Source organism: Protopterus annectens, chromosome 12.part0 (assembly GCF_019279795.1).
Source record: "Protopterus annectens isolate FY-2018-M chromosome 12.part0, PAN1.0, whole genome shotgun sequence".
Taxonomy (NCBI): domain Eukaryota; kingdom Metazoa; phylum Chordata; order Ceratodontiformes; family Protopteridae; genus Protopterus; species Protopterus annectens.
The window spans coordinates 366,765,129-366,784,187 of record NC_056746.1 but is presented as its reverse complement, the minus strand read 5'-3'; the positions used below and the strand labels follow the sequence as shown (position 1 = coordinate 366,784,187).

The 19,059-nt window shown below is 41.6% G+C and overlaps 1 protein-coding gene across 10 annotated transcripts in view; it reads left to right on the top strand.

Annotated features, from left to right (window-relative positions):
- Nucleotides 1-19,059, top strand: part of SNRNP25 (small nuclear ribonucleoprotein U11/U12 subunit 25) — a 426,702-nt gene that overhangs the window by 60,124 nt on the left and 347,519 nt on the right. For all 10 annotated transcript variants that reach the window (XM_044089460.1, XM_044089462.1, XM_044089461.1 and 7 more), the window contains one exon: nt 458-729. In XM_044089460.1, coding sequence (XP_043945395.1) covers nt 481-729 — 249 coding nt within the window. In that variant the 5' untranslated portion in view covers nt 458-480. The remainder of the gene's footprint in view (nt 1-457; nt 730-19,059) is intronic.

Here is a 19,059-nt window from a genome sequence, read left to right as displayed (position 1 = left end):
TATAGGTGTATACTTTCAGGTGGTACAGTAGAACAGTGCAAAAATCCTGTATTTTGCACATGTTACTTTGTCATTATTTTAGCAGTAATTTACAAGGTTTGTATGCCTTAAGTACTGGTTTGTCACAATATTTACCCTTAAATATTTTAGCCACTGTTTTTTAACACAAAGTCTGTGTGATACTTCAGCAGTATGGCAGGCAAGCTGTCCTTAATGTGATCATGATAATAATGCAGTGTGCTGACTGACTGAACCACATTGCTTTTATCTAGTTTTATATTGTGCATCTGTCCATTGGTGTACAGAATTTTCCAGTGCTAATTAGTTGAGTGTAGAGCTGGGCAGAAAGTATACCTAATGCATTTATGTAAAAGCTCTGATGTTCACATCTATAGAATGGGTAAGAAGTATTCTTCACATCTTCAAGCAAGTTAACACTGTTTGTTTGTTTTGTTAGGGACTTGACTGAGATTACAGAAAATGGAGAAACGCTCATCAGAAGAAACAGCTACTGTTATCAACAGCCTTAAAATTAAAGAAGAACATGCCACTGTCAAGATAAAAGAAGAAAATGTGGAAGAAAAGAAAGAAGAGGAAGAGACGGTGACGAAAGAAGAGGAAAATGAAGAGGATGAAGAGGAGTTGCCACATGCAGAAGCTATGGATATATTCGAGGAGGGTTTAGCTATGATAGTACAAGACCCTTTGTTGTGTGACCTGCCTATTCAGGTATGTAAAAGGCCTCCTATTAAAATTATGTCATTCAGAATGCCGAGTGCCAACATGTGAAAAAAAAAGATCTAAATGCAGGAGCAGAGCGAACTTCAAACATTGTTCTTCTCATTTAACTTTCTTTTTTCAGGGGGCAAATCCCCCTTGCACCCTCCGATTTCCCTAAACTTAGTATATACTAACTCCAATATCGCCAGACCTTGTGGGGGGGGGGGTATTCTGAGAAATGTCTGTCTTGGACTTGATATATCTAAGCCTCTGTTTTTCAGTCATTCAGTCTGCATGTATGGTTACCATGTAAAATGTTGCTTTTATGTAATATTTTGATTTTTGTGGTGTCATTTGCTAGCTGCTTTCGTTAATATATCTGATGTAAATTCCTGTATTTCAAAGAGATAGTTAGCAAAATCCCACTTTTGGGTGACTAAATTTTAACACTAGTGATAGAGTCTACTACGTAACTTGGCTTAGCAATTCCTATTTCTATACAAGAATGCTGTGGTTGGAGAAAGTAGTAACAACACTGTATTACTTAACCACTGTAATATGTGGTAGCTCTGGAACACTTCCTCAGCTGCTAAATTTCTTACCAAATTGAGACTGCTGCTTGAGTCATGTAATGATAGTGTTGTGCACTGCACATAAACATTTTTTATTTGTTTATGCTTTTATTGCCCATCTTCTCCTCCTTGGTCCATTTACAGCAATGTGCCTCATGCCCCACTGTAAGTCATTTCCCATCATCCCTAGCTTCCTCTGACTCTACAGCAGCTGTAGGTTGAGGTTTGTCATGTAGTGCAATGTTATTTAGGTCCCATTCTAGAAGTGGAACAGTTGTACACCTCCTGGTAAGGATAGACATGCAGTTGCACAGGCATCTACAGTTCACTTTAATTCACATGATTATTCACACCTTTCTTTGACAAGTACTGTTTAAAGACATGATACTGCAATCATCACTTGTAAACTTGCAGTTTCACTAAAAGGTGAATAAGCAAAGACTATTTAGTGACTTGCTCATTAGTAAATTGTACTATAATCTTTTTTAGCTTGGTTCCAGAGCAGCAACAAATATTAATGGGCTTATGGACTCCTCACCCCCACCCGTCTTGTTTTCTTTTCATTGTCCAAGGTATGCTTCCTAGGAAGCCATTCATTAACTGTTTCTTTAAGGTGCCACATCATTTAAATTGATTTGCCGATGTTTGTATATACGTTACACCATTTCATGAGTCAAGTGTTGTAATGTATTTTATCATTTGTCCATCCATATGTTTTGGGTACATTTTTTACTAAAAAACCTTGTAAGCTTTTTATTAAACCATAACACAAATAAATTTACTGTATTCTATCTTAACATCACTTTAGGTTAATGTGCAGTCTGTCCATCGACTTTAATGGGACACCTTTGTGCATATATGTGATGGTGCACCCATTAAAATTTATGGACACAATACACATTTTTTTATGCTGATGTCACTGAGGTTAAAGTTCACTGGTTCACTCTGTGGCATCAGGGTAAGAAATATACATATTTTAAAACTTTTTATCTTAAAGAAGACTGTGAAAACGTTCACTGATGGGCAGAAGTACTGTTTATTTGGCAGTGTATACACTACATGCAGTGATGCACAGGTAAGTTGTAAAACATCAGCAAATTACTTTAAGCTAAACATTTCTTCACTATACCCATAGCTGACTATGTCAGCCTTCATTTAAGTCTACTACAAGTGTATAACCTGTTAACTTCCCTTCCCTTGCTAATGGAACTATTTTATTTTAATAGAATAGATAACTACTCACTGTTTCTCCCTTCTTTTTATATTATTTTATTCTTTATCTAGTGTCTTTTAGGTAGACCTTGCATTCTGACCCACAGTTTACAAAGCAGTATTTTATAGTAAGTATTCAGTTTGCCATAACATTTTACCTGTTTTTTGGTGAACATATATGCGGCGAGTAGGACATTTTGGTTTGCTGTGTTTCCCAGCAAACTATTTGTAACACCCGTTTACTGAAAGTGATATAAAATATATCTGTTATTCTTTTAAGAAAATACAGCTATCTCATTTCAGTTATTTTGTTTAGTAATATACTGTTACTGTTCCGTGTTTGCATGTAGCTATAAACTTTTCCATGCCACTTCCGGCATGTTCTTACTTCACATACCTACTTGCTGTCCCTAACAGATTTGTGTTCCTTGCGCTACCACACCATGCTCCTTCAAACTAAGCACTTGACATCATCGTGTGCATCTTCTGGAACCATAATAGGATATAATTTTCTATCAGCTACTACCAGCATCTCGTAGATTGATATCGTTAACTGTGATATTGCACACGCTAGCCAATTGTTGTCATTCTCAGAAACTGATTATGTCCTTCTATTCTTATGTTGCAGTATTCTTGTTGTGGGATTTCCCGCCTGAGGCAACCTGTATGTTGGCTCCTATACAAAAGCTTCAGCTTGGCTATTGCAGCTGCGTGGGACGTCACACGTAGGGCCATAAACCAGGGTCCTTAAATGTGACGTCTGTACGCACAGACCTAAGAACTTGAAAGCCCAGCAGAAGGAGTAGAAGGCCCAGCAGGAAGAGATGCCAGTGATGTCAGGCATAGGGCCATGGAGCCCTTATGTGGTTTTCATAGGTCCCCAGAGTAGGGCATAGGATACCAGGAGCCTAAGGGCATGCTGGACTGAGTAAGCGACAGAGAAGGGGTTTTTTGGTAGGTGAGAAGGAATACTGCAACATGGAAGAGAAGAAAATGTATGGTTATGGTAAGATTTTACACAACTATTCTATGTCCTTCTTTTCCTGTGTTGCAGTATTCTAGTTGTGGGAGAGTATCACAGCTTAGTTGGAAGGAAGGGTGGCGGGCGAAGAGGCTGATTCTACAAAGCCCTGTAGGATTGACTTAGCAAATCCTGCTCGTGCTCTGGAGACATTGTCTAACTTGTAGTGTTTGGTGAAAGTCTGAATGGTGGACAATGTTTGCTGCTTCCATAATGGAAACAGTGTCCAGGCCTTTGAGAAAGGCTTTGGAGGCTGCCATTGCCCTGGTGGAATGAGCTTTTACCCCCAATGGGTGTTTTTTGCCATGGTGTGAATAACAGAGGCAAATGGCTTTCCTGATCCAACAGGCGATGGTTTGTTTGGAGACTGCCTCTTGCCCAGGGCCCTGTGGTGGAAGGAAACAAGAGTTGATTGGGATTTTCTAATGGATTTTACTTTGTCCAAGTAAAATCTTAAGTGTCTGTGTACATCCAGGGAGTGAAGTATCCTCTCCCCTTCATTGGTGGGAGAGGACGTACGGGTCGCCTGAGGTGGGAAATCCCACAACAAGAATACTGCAACATGGAAGAGAAGGACATCTATGGTTATGGTAAGATTTTACACAACTATTCTTTCTTCCATTCCAGTCCACAACCTTAGTAACCATTTTATGGTGTATACTTTGTACACTCATAGTGTAAATCTTACTGTCTTGTAGCCGTTTACCCTTTTAATTTTACCACTAGTATGTGTGTTATTTATGTATGTATGTATACATAATGTGTATGTACTCATTTCTTTAAGTATTCTTTCTGTCAGTATCATTTTATAGACTCCTTTTCCAAAAAAGAGTAATTCCTGTAACCTGCTGCAGTCATTAGAAAAGGCTTTCGCTGGCTCTCTAAATATTTTCTGTAGGCCTTTAGTCTTTTGTAAATGTATTTCTTTAAGTGGAACCCCTTTATGTATATTGTACTTTCAATGAGTATTTTTTTTCCTTAATGTATACCATTTTCATAGGATGTTACTAAGCTAATGGTCCTGGGGCCCTTACAAACCTAGCCAAGAGTTTATCCCCAAAAAAGAACTCTCAGTCAGCACCCATCGCCCTTGTCAATGAGGGATAAAAGTTGAACGCCTGGGACAAATTTATGGTTTCCCATCCACTCATCAAGGTTGCGCTTGAAGAGGGTCAGCGAGTTACTCTGTTTGACATGTATGGGAAGTCTATTCCAGAGATGGGGCAGCCTCTGGGAGACAAACCTGTCTCTCCAGCAGGTTTTGTTGATGTTGCATATTAGATTTTGGCCTATCGAGTGGGTAATGCGCAAGGAGTTAGACTTATTGATATGAAGCATCTCTAGTGGGGCAGGGTCCGATATTGCCTTGTAGGCGAGACAGATCACCTCTGAACAATTTGTATGATACCGAGTAGAGTGATAGTGATTAGAGCCTATTTGCATAGGACATATGTTGGAGGCCATGGATCCTCTTTATGAGGTATTTCTGTGGCCGTTCCAGTTGGTGTTTGGAGAGTTACATACCAAATGGGGTGTTATACTCAATTATTGGCCTAATGAGGGAGAAGTACTGAGAGGTAATGACCTCCTTTTTTCTGGATGCAATTCCTTTATTTATGAGATGAACCAAGTAAAAAGCTTTTCTGACCACTGCTGCTACATGATGGTCAAATATGAGAGTGTTATCAACCTGAGTACCCAGGTCTCTCACCACAGGTTGCGTGCTTAGGGGTTTGCCGATGATGTTGTAATCAGTAGGGGCTGTGTTTTTGCCGAATGATAAGATAATACATTTTTTTGCATTTAACTTAAGGCCATGATTTTGACACCGAGACCCTCTTGCAATATGTTAACATCATTTGGGGAGTCAGTGACCGCACCCAACTTACAGTCATCCACAAATTTGGTCAGCCACAGGCCCTTTGTCTTTGCCCGAACCTCTGATAAGTAGATCCCAAAGAGTAGGGGTCCCAGGACAGATTCCCGTGGAACACCACTAGTGACATGTCTGTTACTTAACCTCTCCCCATCAAAAAAAGGGGTCAGAAACCTTTAACATCACCATTACACTGGAGAAATACTAATTATCCTTGTCCCTCTTTTAATTGTTTCAGATATTAATAAAATATCCATTATGTTAGAGTAATGATGCATAGATGAAGTTTCCATATGACAGCAGCAGCATCTTGGCTTTGATTTATGTCCTGAGTGCTTGTGAGCTGTCAGTAGGGGGTGTAAGTTTCGTATAGTCAGTGACCAGTTCTTCTGCCTCAGAGAGAGGGGACATGGTCAACTTATGGTGAAGATCCTGGGGCAGGTTAGTAGGTAGGGCTACAGATAGACAGGGAGAATTAGCAGTCATCAAAGTACTGCATGCATAGGAACATATTTCAGCTGGACTGATAACATTTTCCACTAATTCCTTAGATAAACATAAAGGCTCTGCAGTCTGATAGGCTGTGCTTATCATATCCTACCTCCATGATAGAAGTGACCAAAGGTCTTAAAACCTTAAAACCTCCTCCTTCTGAAGAAGGCAGACCCACCTAGCAATAGTCCATTCTGGAGTATCAGCTGTGCATGCAGCATAAGATAATGTGAACAGAAGCTAAAGGGAGACTAGTAGGGGCTAGAGTTCAGTAGTTAGGAGCTGACAAAATCCAACTTGTTTCCCAAAGATTGTTCTTTAAATTCCAATTTTAAAACCTTAGCCCAGTCGTACATTTTGGTTCTGTTTCTGAAGAGAGACAAATATGTGTCCCATTTAATAGTATTCATGAACGTGTTCTATATTGTCTCATAGTAAAGTTTGAAGGTACTTGCACCAAAGATTTCTAATAGTGTTGCAGTGATATGGAGATGGTTCTGCATAGTGATGGTAAAGCCTTACTGTGCACAACTGATAATCACTTTGACTAGAAGAAATTCCAGGAATGTTTCAGAAAGCTGTAGAGTTTGTTATACAACTCCAGGGTGATATTAAACATTAGCAAATTATTTTTCTTTCTTTTTTGTAATGACTGCTGTTTAACCTCACGTGCACCAGCTGTTGCCATCGTAAGAAGATTTTTATCATAACAAAAGTAAACATAAAGTGGATTGTGCAGAAGAGGTAGAATATTTCAGAATCATTTGCTGACTGTTCACTCAAACTCTATATCATATGTACTAGTCTCACTAAATGCTGTGTAACCTTTGTAGAATTAGGGCTTTTCGGTTCTAAACTCTAGGGCAAAAGTGTACTACTTGTTACTTTTTTCAAGACTTGTCTTCAGTTTCATGTTGTGCACTGGCCATACATAAAGACAATTAACAAACTTGAACAGGTATTATCAGATGTGTGAAACATTTGTCATCCAGTCTATCCACAGAACGTACTACTGTGATCTTGTAACAGTAGTGGTATGGCGTGCTTTGAAACACTTTTAATTTGTCACCTAAGCATTTCAGTTTCTTCATTGTAGTTCTTCACACAGCAATGTACAATGGCATGCATCATCCCAAATCTAAGATGTTGTTCTTTGTGGGTGAACCTTACAATATAACTTACTGGGTTCTCTGCCAGAGACAGAGTCCAATGTCTGCCCTAGCTCATCAGAGCCAAGTGTTCTTGCTCCATAGACAGGCTGACATCTTCACATACCTGGTATACAAGCAGCCTCTGTCTAATCCTCTCTTTCATTCGTTTTTTTCTTTCCACTTATGTGTTCAGATCAAGAAAGGGTGCCACAGTATGGTGTTTGCCTAGGTCTAAGACCTAAGAGTATCAACAGATAAGCACCTGTTAGCCTTTTTGTTGTTTTTTTGTTCCTTGATTTGCATGTTTGTGTGTATGTATGTATGTATATATATTATATATGAAAGCTTATTGACTGAAACTAAATTGACAACACATTGTACACAAAAAATAAATAAATAATACCCCCCAATTTTTTTCTGAGGGGCAAGCCCCACTGCACTCCCCTTACTTATATATACTAGCTCCATGGTTGCAAAACCATGGAGTAAAAAACACTACTCGCATTCTCTCACTGCTGGAGAACAAATACAAAAATCTACATATGGGGGGAGGGGAGTTCAACATGTTAGTGGCTATTGCCATTCCAGTGTAGTCTTCTAGACTCACTTTCCTGTATTGCCACCTTGTACTCAACATCTACTGCATTCATGTCACTAGACAACCCTGACCACCATTTGGCAACGCTTACCATACGAGTAAAAGCTGACTTGCCACAAAACCCCTCTATCTTTACAGACTACTCCTAAGGCAAACCTAATCCTGATAACTGATGACCATCATCTTTACAGACTATTGTAAGGCAAACCTAATCCAGCTAACTGATGACCTCTGTCTTTACAGACTACTCTAAGGCAAACCTAATCCAGCTAACTGATGATCGTCATCTTTACAGACTACTGTAAGGCAAACCTAATCCAGCTAACTGATGATCGTCATCTTTACAGACTACTGTAAGGCAAACCTAATCCAGCTAACTGATGACCTCTGTCTTTACAGACTACTCTAAGGCAAACCTAATCCAGCTAACTGATGACCATCATCTTTACAGACTAAGACAAACCTAATCCTGGTAACTGATGACCTGAAGAAAATGTAAGTGCCCTCCTAACCTTGATGACCCCATCACCCGTGCTTCCACATTTGTGAATAATTTCTATGGCCACCTCAAAGAATGCATCAAGGCATCTATCCCCATAACACACACAGACACACACTACCAAATTCAAGAATAAGCCCCCATGGTGCAACCTTGGTATAAACAAACTGTAATAAAAGGAAGAATCTCTTAGTCCATAAAAGCAAACTTAATACCCAGTCATCAACTTGGAAAGATCAACAAAGAACTCGAACAAAATCAATTCCTCCAAAAGTAAGTAGCAATTGAGAATTGCTGCCTCTGTTGAGGACCACTACAAAGCCTTCTTCAGGTATGTCGGAAAGCAGTGGGGCAGTCGTGCAGTGGCACAACAGGTTCTATTCCCACAGCAGTTAGATTGATTGATGACACTGCAGTGTAGCATAAGGGGGGTGTTGCACTCCTGAGTATCTCATTCTTCAGATGACACATTAAACTGAGGTCCCTTCTGCTTGAGTTGATGGTAACACAGTTGGGTATCAAAGATCCCATTGTACTGATAAAAAATAGTAGGTGAAGTTCCACAGTCCTCTAGTCAAATTTCGGTTGGTAGTATAAATTCCACCTGCAGTCTCCCCTGAAAAGAAACTACTAGCTTAGTGGAACTAACCCAGTCAACAATGAGTAAATAAAATAAATATCTCAAAATCTTAGAGGTGATGCCAAGCAATGCTCAGAGCTAATATGAAATAACACTTATTTATCCCCTGAGGATCTAACTAACATATTAATGGACAAATGGCTCCTACCTTTTACTCCCCTATCTCCCCTGACTTCCTCCAACTTATTAGTACACTAGCACCATCCTCTGTGATCACATCGGAGCAGGTCCGGAATGCTCTCTCCAAATCCAAAAACGATTGATGTGAAGTTGTTCAATTTCGCCGTTCGTTCTTTACTGATGGGTTCGGAGCCAATCCTTCTGCTCCTTTACGGCGAATTGCAATCAAAGCTCGAGATCTTCAAATAGCTCGAGGCCAAGTCCCTATCCCATGATGCACCTATGAATTACCTCAGATCTAGTTTGCCGCTACAACAAATCGGAGGTTCTGAATTAGCTCGGGCCAGATAAGAAAAAAAATTTCCATTGAAATTCTTAGAAAAGTTTTTTTTGATAGTTAGTATAGTTAGGATTGTTTATAAAGCTCTTATAGCTTTCAATGTGTTTTTCCCTTCCCATTTACTGTTTTTTACATATATTTGTAGTTGGCCTGTTTTAGTCACTTGTAGTTCTTAAAGTGTGCTCTGTCTAGCCTTCGATTTTATTTAAGGCTCAGTACAGTAAACCTTAGTCCATATAGAAAAGCTTATTGCGTTCCCCTTTTTCAGCTTGCTGTGATGTTTAGTGACCTTTGTCACATTTGTTTAGATACTTCTAGTAATTAAATTTCTGTGTGGTCTGTATAGTCTTCTGTATTTTTTAGATAAGGATTTACTTGTTACTGTTTAAATTTACAGTGAATACTCTTATTTAGATAAGGTTGTTGTTTCTCAGCAGTTCTCTTTTTTTGTCAGTCTGCTTGTGTGGTATTATTATTGAGTGTGTGTGTGTGTGTATGTGTGTGTGTGTGTGTGTGTGTGTGTGTGTGTGTGTGTGTGTGTGTGTGTGTGAGATTTAGCCTGCTTTTTAAGGCTTATCTGCTGTTTTCTATTCTGTGAAAATTTACTGTTGTAGTTTTGGTGTGGTAGCAGTAAATATTTCTAACTTTACTATGGCTGACCAAGATAAGCACCCCAAGTCTGGGTTCAAAAAGTGCCCTAAGTGTGGTCATAAAATGTCAGTTACAGACAGCCACGTTAACTGTGTTTATTGTCTGGGGGCTCTGCATTTGCAAGACATTTGTGCCATTTGTCATTCCTTCTCCTCCTCTAGGGTCCTACAGGAAAGGAAGAGGAAAGTAATTGATAGAGGCTTGTTTTCGCCTTCATTTCAGGAAGCTTTGAGTGACCAGGATGGCTCCAGTAGGTCTTCAAAGTCTTCCAAAACTTTGGACTCAAAATAATCAAAGAAGTCATCGACTTCAGCTCCACTGCCCTCAGAGCCGGCAATCTTTTCCTTTCGGAGCCGGTCCCTGGTCTAGAAACTGGTCTCTGAAAAGCCAAAGAGTCCTATTCTTCAGTCGGTACTACCTTCGGTAAGGTCGTCGTCTCAATCATCTATCAGTCTGTCGGATCTGGATGTGGATCGTGTGGTACAGAAGCTGTTGTCTGCACCGGCATTATCCAAAATGTTATCGGCTTCAACTGAAATGGCTCTGGAGCCGAAGACCATTGCACCGACTATTACCATTCCTTCTCCAAGCCATGCTGGTCCGTCGGAGCTGGAGGAGGCAGACCTGATGTTAGTGGAACCCTCAGAGCCGACGCCTACTCTAGTGTCTTCGGCTCCATGTACTCTGACATACTCCATGCCAGTTGAGGACTCTAGGAGCCAACACTCTGGTCGGGTCCGGGGAGGATAGTTGAACCAACTTGTCGGTTCCGACTTTGCCTCTCGGGGCCTCAGCTCAGATGAGCTCGGCTCCTACCTCTGGCTGGGAGCCCACTGTCCTGGTGCTGGGGTGTCGACGGTTTCCTCGGATCCATCGGCTCCCTCACATCGGAGTAGAGGTGCTTTCGATGCCATGAGGAGAGTCAGGTCTCCCAGGACATCCTCGACCTCTGGTCTGCCCTCCTCCTCCCCAAAAGTGCCTGTGTCTGCTTCTGCATCACACGGCCTGACCACGCGTAGAGACCCAGAGCCTCAGGAAGCCCCAATGGGTGGCCCCTGCTCTTTCGAGACCTCACCAGAGGCCCCCACTGATGAGGTTCCCAGGAAGAGATTGTGCAAGAGGAAGCACCTAGACTCCCCACAGGAGGCTGTCACATTGGATACTGACTTAGATGAGTCAGAAGGGTCCCCACGGTCCCCCTCCGAGGATATCTCATTCACTGAGATACTTGAGATCCTTAGGCAGAGGGGTGGCTGGCAATCCAAAAGCCCTACTGAGGATGCGTCAGTTCTCCTGAAGGCTTTCGGGTCTCCGCCGTCCACCTCTTGGGTGACTCCATCCTTCGATGAGCTGATGCAGCTGGTCTCACGAAGGGTGTGGGAGTCTCCGGATTCTATGGAGCCTGTCCCCAGGAGGCCTAATAAATTTATTTCAGCCCCAGTTGACAAAAACGATTTTAACTAAAGGTGTTCCGGTTGATGCCATGGTGGTGGCAGCGGCCACCAAGAAGGAAATGTCTGAGAATTCCTCGTCTATCCATCCTCCTAACAGAGACTCCAGGATTATGGATAGATATGGGAAGTGCATGTTCAGTTCAGCGACCTTTGCTCTACGTTCAGTGAACTACTTAACCCATTTTACTAGGTTACAAAAAGATCTCCTTAAGGAGTTGGGAGGTACTCTTCAGGGTACAGTAGCTGCGACAGCTTCCGAAAAAGTTACTGCCCAACTTTCTACCCTAAATTCTATCATCAACTCGTCCATGTGCCTCATTTCTTATGCAGCTGATGGAATGAGTAGGGCAGCGGGTTTAGGAATTGCTCTTAGGAGACATTCCTGGATGCGCTTATGTTCCTTCGTGGAACCTTTCAAGTCTTCCTTTGTGAACACTCCCTTGATGGCTTGTCCCTTTTCAGGCCTAAAGTGAGGGAAACCTTAACCAGGTGTGAACAGGACGGAAAGAGTCTGTTTGCTGTTGGGGTCCATTTTTCCACCCCTACCCGACCATACCCTAAAGGTCAAAGAGTAGGAAAAATGTGGCTCAGAAAAGCCCGAGGAGACTTTCAGGACACATGTGGTGAACCCCCCCTCCAGGGGCAGAGGAGGGGGTATTAATGGAAGATGCTGCCCTCATGGCAGAGGGAGTCCACAACACCAGGGTGACAGAGATCACTTCTCTGGGACACCCTACCAGCGCTCCTGAGAGGAGGCCCGACTGTCCTGCTCTGGATGCAGTCAGGGGTCGCTTGTCTTTGTACCCAGACGCCTGGCTCAATATAACAAAAGACAGCTGGGTATAAAGTATCATTTCCAGAGGATACTTCATACCATTCGCCACACCCCCTCCAATCATAGGACGAAGCCTGCACGTTCCACCCAGTTACAGGGATCAAGCAACAGTAGAGGTCCAAACGTTGCTAAGAAAGAGTCATCCAACCAGTCCCAGCAGACCAGATAGGATCCGGAACTTACTCAAGATTCTTTTTGGTTCCAAAGAAGATGGGGGACTGGAGACCCATATTGGACCTCTGCAGACTGTACCAATATGTAAAGAAAGAGAAGTTTCGGATGGTCACGCTTCAGTCGATACTTCCCTTCTTAGGGAAAGACAATTGGATGTGCTTGATAGATCTCAAGGATGCTTTCTACCACATAAAAGTGGCCAGGCCATCCAGGAATCACCTGCGCTTCCAGCTGGGAACCAATCACTATCAGTTTCGAGCCTTGCCCTTTGGTCTCACCACAGCCCCCTGAGTGTTCACCAAATGCACGGCAGTGGTCACGGCTCACCTGAGGCATCTAGGATTCCAGGTGTTTCCGGACCTAGATGATTGGCTCCCTACCGCCACGACCAGACATCAACTCATTCGGGCCAGGGAGTCCACTCTGTCACTCAGAAATCCTCTGGGCATTACAATAACTCAGAAAAATCTGCCTTGTCGCCATTGCAGCATATTGTTTTTATAGTGGCAGAATTGGACACCACTACCACCACTCTAAGGCTTCCAATAGAAAGAGTTTATCTTCTTCGTCAATATGTCAGCATCCTGATATCAAAGGACAAAGCACCAGCATCAGAAGTTCTGAAAGTATTAGGCATGATAGCAGCAGAAATTCTAGTCATACTACTTGCTTGTATGCACATGAGAATACTTCAGTGGCTATTGTTCACTCAGTGGTCTTACCAAGAGCTCCCCCATGAATCATGCCATAATGATCACAAATTCTTGCAAGAAGGATCTTCAGTGGTGGTTGACCTCACTTCATGTCACGATAGGACGCCCATTTGTGCTACCCCTTCCAGCAGCCACTGTGACCAAGGATGCTTCCCTGATAGGGTGGGGGTGGGGCATTTTCAGGGAAAGGCTGCCTAAGGCACATGGACCAACCAAGAGACACATCTGCATATCAGTGTCCTAGAGATGAGAGCAGTACTTTTAGCATTGCAGTACTTTCAGTACTCTCTTCCTCTGGGTACGATTGTGATTCAGACAGACATGTTGGTGGTCTGGTATTTGAACAAACAAGGAGGAACCAGGTCTTATCCCCTTTGTTGAGAGGCTCTCAGAGTTGGGCAGTGGGCTGTTTCCACCCAGCGCTTTCTGTTGGCAACGTACATCCTGGGGAGATCCAACGTGATAGCAGACAAACTGAGCAGGGCAATCTTATTGCCCCACGAGTGGTCCCTCAAGAAAGAAGTTGCGGACAGGATATTCCGCAGGTGAGGCCAGCCTTGCTGCAACCTTTTTGCTAGTCACATCAACACGAAATGCAGAAGCTATTTTGCCCAGATTCCCCCTCCGGGGAAAGCCCCAAGGGACACGCTCTTACACAATTGGCCTCTGGTTCTCCTATGCATTTCCACCAATCCCGTTGATACCCAAAGTTCTACAGAAAGCAAAATCCCTGGGAAGGACCATCATTCTTATAGCCCCTCACTGCCCTCGTCAGATTTGGTTCCCCTTCCTTTGACTTCATCTTGTGGAGGATCCTTGGATCCTGGACCCAGTTCCAGACCTTCTGACACATCCGTCAGGGGATTTTCATCCTTCTTTCCAGTCCCTGAAGCTGACAGCTTGGCTGCTCCAGTTCCCATCATAGCTAGGTTCCATAACCTTTCCAGTGAGACAAAACAGATCCTTTTGTCCTCTCATAAATCTTCTACCAGAAAGCTATATCTGAGCAAATGGAAGAAATTCTCTATATGGACCTCTAAAAAAATAATATTGATCCCTTACCAAGCTCCTATGGCTTCCATACTAGAATTCTTGACTATGATTTTCAGTAAAGGAGCTACAGCCACAACAGTTCGGGTTCAATTGGCTGCTATCTCTAATTTTCATCTTGGATTTGAAGGTTTGAATATCATGTCTCACAAGTTATCCAAAGCATTTCTCAAAGGGACTTTTCATATTAGGTCACCTGTGAAATCTCCCTATTCTCCATGGAATCTAAATTTTATGCTCTCGCATATAATTCTTCTGCCATTTGAACCAGCTTCATCTTGTGATCTCAAATTTTTGTCTTGGAAGACCATCTTTCTAGTAGCTATCACTTCTGCCTGCAGAGTGTTAGAGCTTCAGGCTTTATCCATTAAGCCTCCCTATTTGATATTTCATGCTGACAGAGTTTCACATAGAACAAATCCCTCATTCTTGCCCAAAGTTTGCACTGAAACCAGTCTCAACCAAGTCATTGATTTGCCAGTTCTTCCCCAATCATTCTAACAATTTAGAGTATATGCTGCACAAACTTGATGTTCGCAGACAGCTCAGATTTTATTTGGATAGAACTAAAGATTTCAGGAAATCAGACCAGCTTTTTGTTTCATTCTCAGACTCCAGAAAAGGAAGACCAGTGGCTAAAACAACACTGTCTAAATGGTTATCTGATTGTATCACCTTTGCCTATTCAGCTGCCAATATGCCTTTGCAACACAAGATTAAAGCTCACTCAACCAGAGCAGTTTCTACATCTGCTTTTTCGGCCAGACTTCCCATTGATAACATTTGTGCAGCAGCCACTTGGTCAAAACCTCATACCTTTATCACTCATTACAAAGTTGACTAGGCCCCCAGGGACAGGGCCTCCTTTGGATCCATGGTCCTGAGAAATATACTCCCGTGAGCCACCTGAGATTGATGGTGCTTGGGACCCTCCCCATCAGCAAAGAATGAATGGCGAGATTGAACAACTTCACATAAAGAAGTTATGTACTTACTGTAATGTTCCATGTGAGTTGTTCATCTCGCCTTCATTCTTACGTCCCTCCCTCCTGGGCTGATAGATGACAGAGATGCTGGATCCATCCTGGTTATTCAAGCCTTCTCTTCCTTTTCTCTAGGAATGTAACAGTGACATTTGGAATTAGTATACGCAGCAAACAAGATGTGAGGTAATTCACAGGTGCATCATGAGATAGGGACTTGGCCTCGAGCTATTTGAAGACCTTGAGCTTTGCAATTGGCCGTATCAGAGCTGAGGGATCGGCTCCGAACCCATCAGTAAAGAATGAAGGCGAGATGAACAACTCACATGGAATGTTATGGTAAGTACATAACTTCTTTTTAAATGGGTCCTGACAATGTGCCAGTCCACTGTGTGGAAGACTCTCTACTAAACCTATTTAATGTCAGCCTCTGCACTGAATTTGTGCCAGAACAATGGAGGACTGCTATAGTCCTCCCACTGCAAGGGGGAGGGGGGTTCCACTACTGATCCAGGACACTACAGAGTTTATAAGCCTCACTAGCCTTATCTGCAGAGCAATGGAGCATATCATTATGGAACTTATTAACAAGGTTGTAAGCAGTCTGCAAGCCCTGGACCCAAGTCAGTTTGAGTTTGTTAAAGACGGAGATCCTGCATTCTGAACCTGGTGGGCTTCTTTGAACATGCAACAGATGCATTTGACTCTGACAAATACAGTCACACTGCCTGCCTTCATCTAGTCAAGGCTTATGGTTCCATCTTACATTCTGGCATTATTGACATGCAGGCTCTCTATCCAACTTCCAGATTCTTTAGGAGAGACTAAAATTAACCTATAAGTGGTGCCCAGACCATGGCCTAAAACTAAATGCCACGAAATGCAGCATGGTGATCATGGGCAAAATGGGGCACCCATCTGTCTTCCACATAGGTGACGCCCCTTTGAAAGTTGACCCCACTGTTAGGGACTTGGGCACTTTTATTGGCAATTAACTCTCTTTTTATTGTCCTTTTACCTTGCCAGGCTAATCACAAGAAGTATTTTCCTCCAGATCTAAGAGGTTATTATCTCTCTCTACTCCTTCCACGTTAGACCTATATAATATAATTTAATAGCCCCTTTGGAGTCTAGTTGTCTACGCATATGACAGAACTTAAGAGACCACAGCATTTTTCTGGAATCAGGAAAGTTTGACCCCAATGCAATTGTATATATTGTCATGTTTAAATGTATATTTATTGTCTGTGAGAGTACTTGGACTATTTGACCCCAAATATATTTTAATAAGTGCATTTTCATTATTTTATTATTCATTCAATTATACAATAAATGAACTGATATTATTTGATTTTAAATATATTTTATTTTTATAGTTTTATTATTTATTTATTTAATCATTTCATTGGTTAGCATATATTTATTAATAAACCTTTAGACTTGTTGACAGTTTAAATGTGTAAAGGTGACAGCTTAACAGATGTCTTTACTTGAAGCAAGTACATTGCTATTCACTGTAATAGATTTTTTGTTTTTAATTAGTTCAGGAAACAGACAGCAAACTACCAAGTCTCCTGAATCCTTATCAGTTATTTGGAAAAAGGTTTCCTGGGTAAGGGCCATGGAGTATCGTAATAAACGAGGAATAGTTAATTGTCAGTTGTTAACTCAAAATCTGACCAGGATAAGTATGCATTACTAAAGTACTACCAACACTCTTATCTACCCTGCATCAGTCCACAGTTTGTTTCATTCACAAGTTAGTATTAATAAAACAAAAGGATCTGTTCTGCCTTTCTGAATGCATTTCTGTAAGTGACTAAGTACAGCTCATTTGCAGGAAAGAGGGATGCCACCTTCTTAAAGAGAAGATGAGGACATTGTCAGATGATTACGGCAGTGGTCACAGTGCTGAGTGTAATCCTGTCACCTGGGTTAAGCTAGTGGGCTGAACAATGTAAAGCCTGATAAAACAGTAAGGAAAAAGGTACAAGCAAAAGTTAACAGTAATAATAGCTCGTGCCGATCCTGTCTACCTACTATAATATGTTGGACTGGTCACCATATAATATGTTGGACTGGTCACCATAGACACCCTCGCTCTCACTGGCAGCATATCACTTTACTAAAAGCTCAAGCTTTTCACCTCTTGCCATGATGCTCTGCTTACTTCTTCAGACTGAGTGAGGCTGCTGTTCGGGTCCAACCTTCTGGGGTTGAATCAGTTGGGGGCGAATCAGCGGGTCAAAACATCCTGTGCCCATTTTTCTCACTAAGATAATCAAAGACCTGACTTTCTTGAGCAACTCAGTTACTCTTAAAGTATTTTTTCTCTCTTCTGTTTTTGCAGGCTCTTGAGAGGTGAACTCTTGTCTAGCCCACAAAGCGTCAAAGGATCCAATCCTATGCGACCTCTTGTACCTCCGCAAATAATATACTCAACTCCACTTGAGATCTTAACTTCCAAGAAAACATAAATAGGACCTGCTGATGAAATAGATATATATCCCAGACAATCCCTGTCTTATGGAATAAACTTCCTTTGAAAGGAAAACAAAGTAGCACATTCACACTCTTTTTAAGCATAAGCTGGAAGGATGGATAGGTAACTGTAACTACTCTCTAGGTGTGGCTCCTCAATCCCTCATAGAAAGGATTTGTAACTAGTCATTGACAATGGAAATCTACAGTGTGGGGTATTATCTGGCCATTAATCATCCTCTGGATCAATAGCCTAGTATTGACCTATGAACTCCTGTGAACGTAAATGTCACCATTGCATACTTTCTATGGACTTTTACATTATTCTGTCAGTTGCAGTTAGGTCAAGTGAGTTTCTTAGTCAAATGAATTTAACCATTTCTGATTCAGTCAAATGAATATTAAGTCAAATGATCTAGACATTGTTTATTTTTTATGCACATTTGTGTGTGTGTGTGTGTGTGTGTGTGTGTGTGTGTGTGTGTGTGTGTGTGTGTGTGTGTGTGTGTGTGTGTGTGTGTGTGTGTGTGTGTGTGTGTGTGTGTGTGTGTATGTGTATGTGTGTGTTTGTATACGTATAACATACATACATATACATTGATTTATCAAAATGCAAAGTAGAGAAACGTAGCTAATCAATACCGGCATTTTAAAAAAACACGTAGTGAAAAAAATCCAGAAACTGGGGGGGGATTAACACTCCACACTCCACACTCATACATAATTTGTCTGAATAGAGGTAATGTTGCCAAAATGTTTTTTTCTAAGGTAAGGTGTGGGGTTAGGGCATGATTAATTAAGGCTAGAATGCAAAAGTAAGATGGTGCATAGAGGTTAACCCTGCCTTTGTACCTTATCTTAGAAAAGCCCTCCATAACACTATCACTGTACAGGACACTCTTGACACAAATCGCAAATGCAGCACTGAATCTATCCCTTTATAGTAGTTATAATTTACAAACACTTCTCTGACTAACAGTTTTGGCATTAGTATCCCAACACAGCACTTACCACATGCATTCCTTCTTCTGACATCAACACTCAACAAATGTAATACTTGACTGCAATTCACAGTCATTCATTCTGTTGACGAGCTGCACATTTGACAGAGTGAATGACTTGTGTATATGCACCTGTGCATGTACACCTATATATATGTATGCATATGTGTGTGTATAGGTTCATATCATATTCCTGATATGTGTTGAGATAACATTCAGGAATACCAACTTGAATATACAAACCAAGAAGTAAAAAGTAACCACCAGGATGGCAAAATCTCCACAGCAAAACTCTTTGTTTGTTGTTGAGCAACCTACAAGAAAAGAAGTCTTTCAGTTCTAGAGGCCAAAGATCAAGTGTTGCACAAATGTAAGCATTCTGATTAAGTCCAGTAGGGACGAAAGCGCTTAACAATAACAGTTTTGTTGCAGAGATTTTACCAACCTAGTGGTAACATTCATGAGTAGACTTCCAT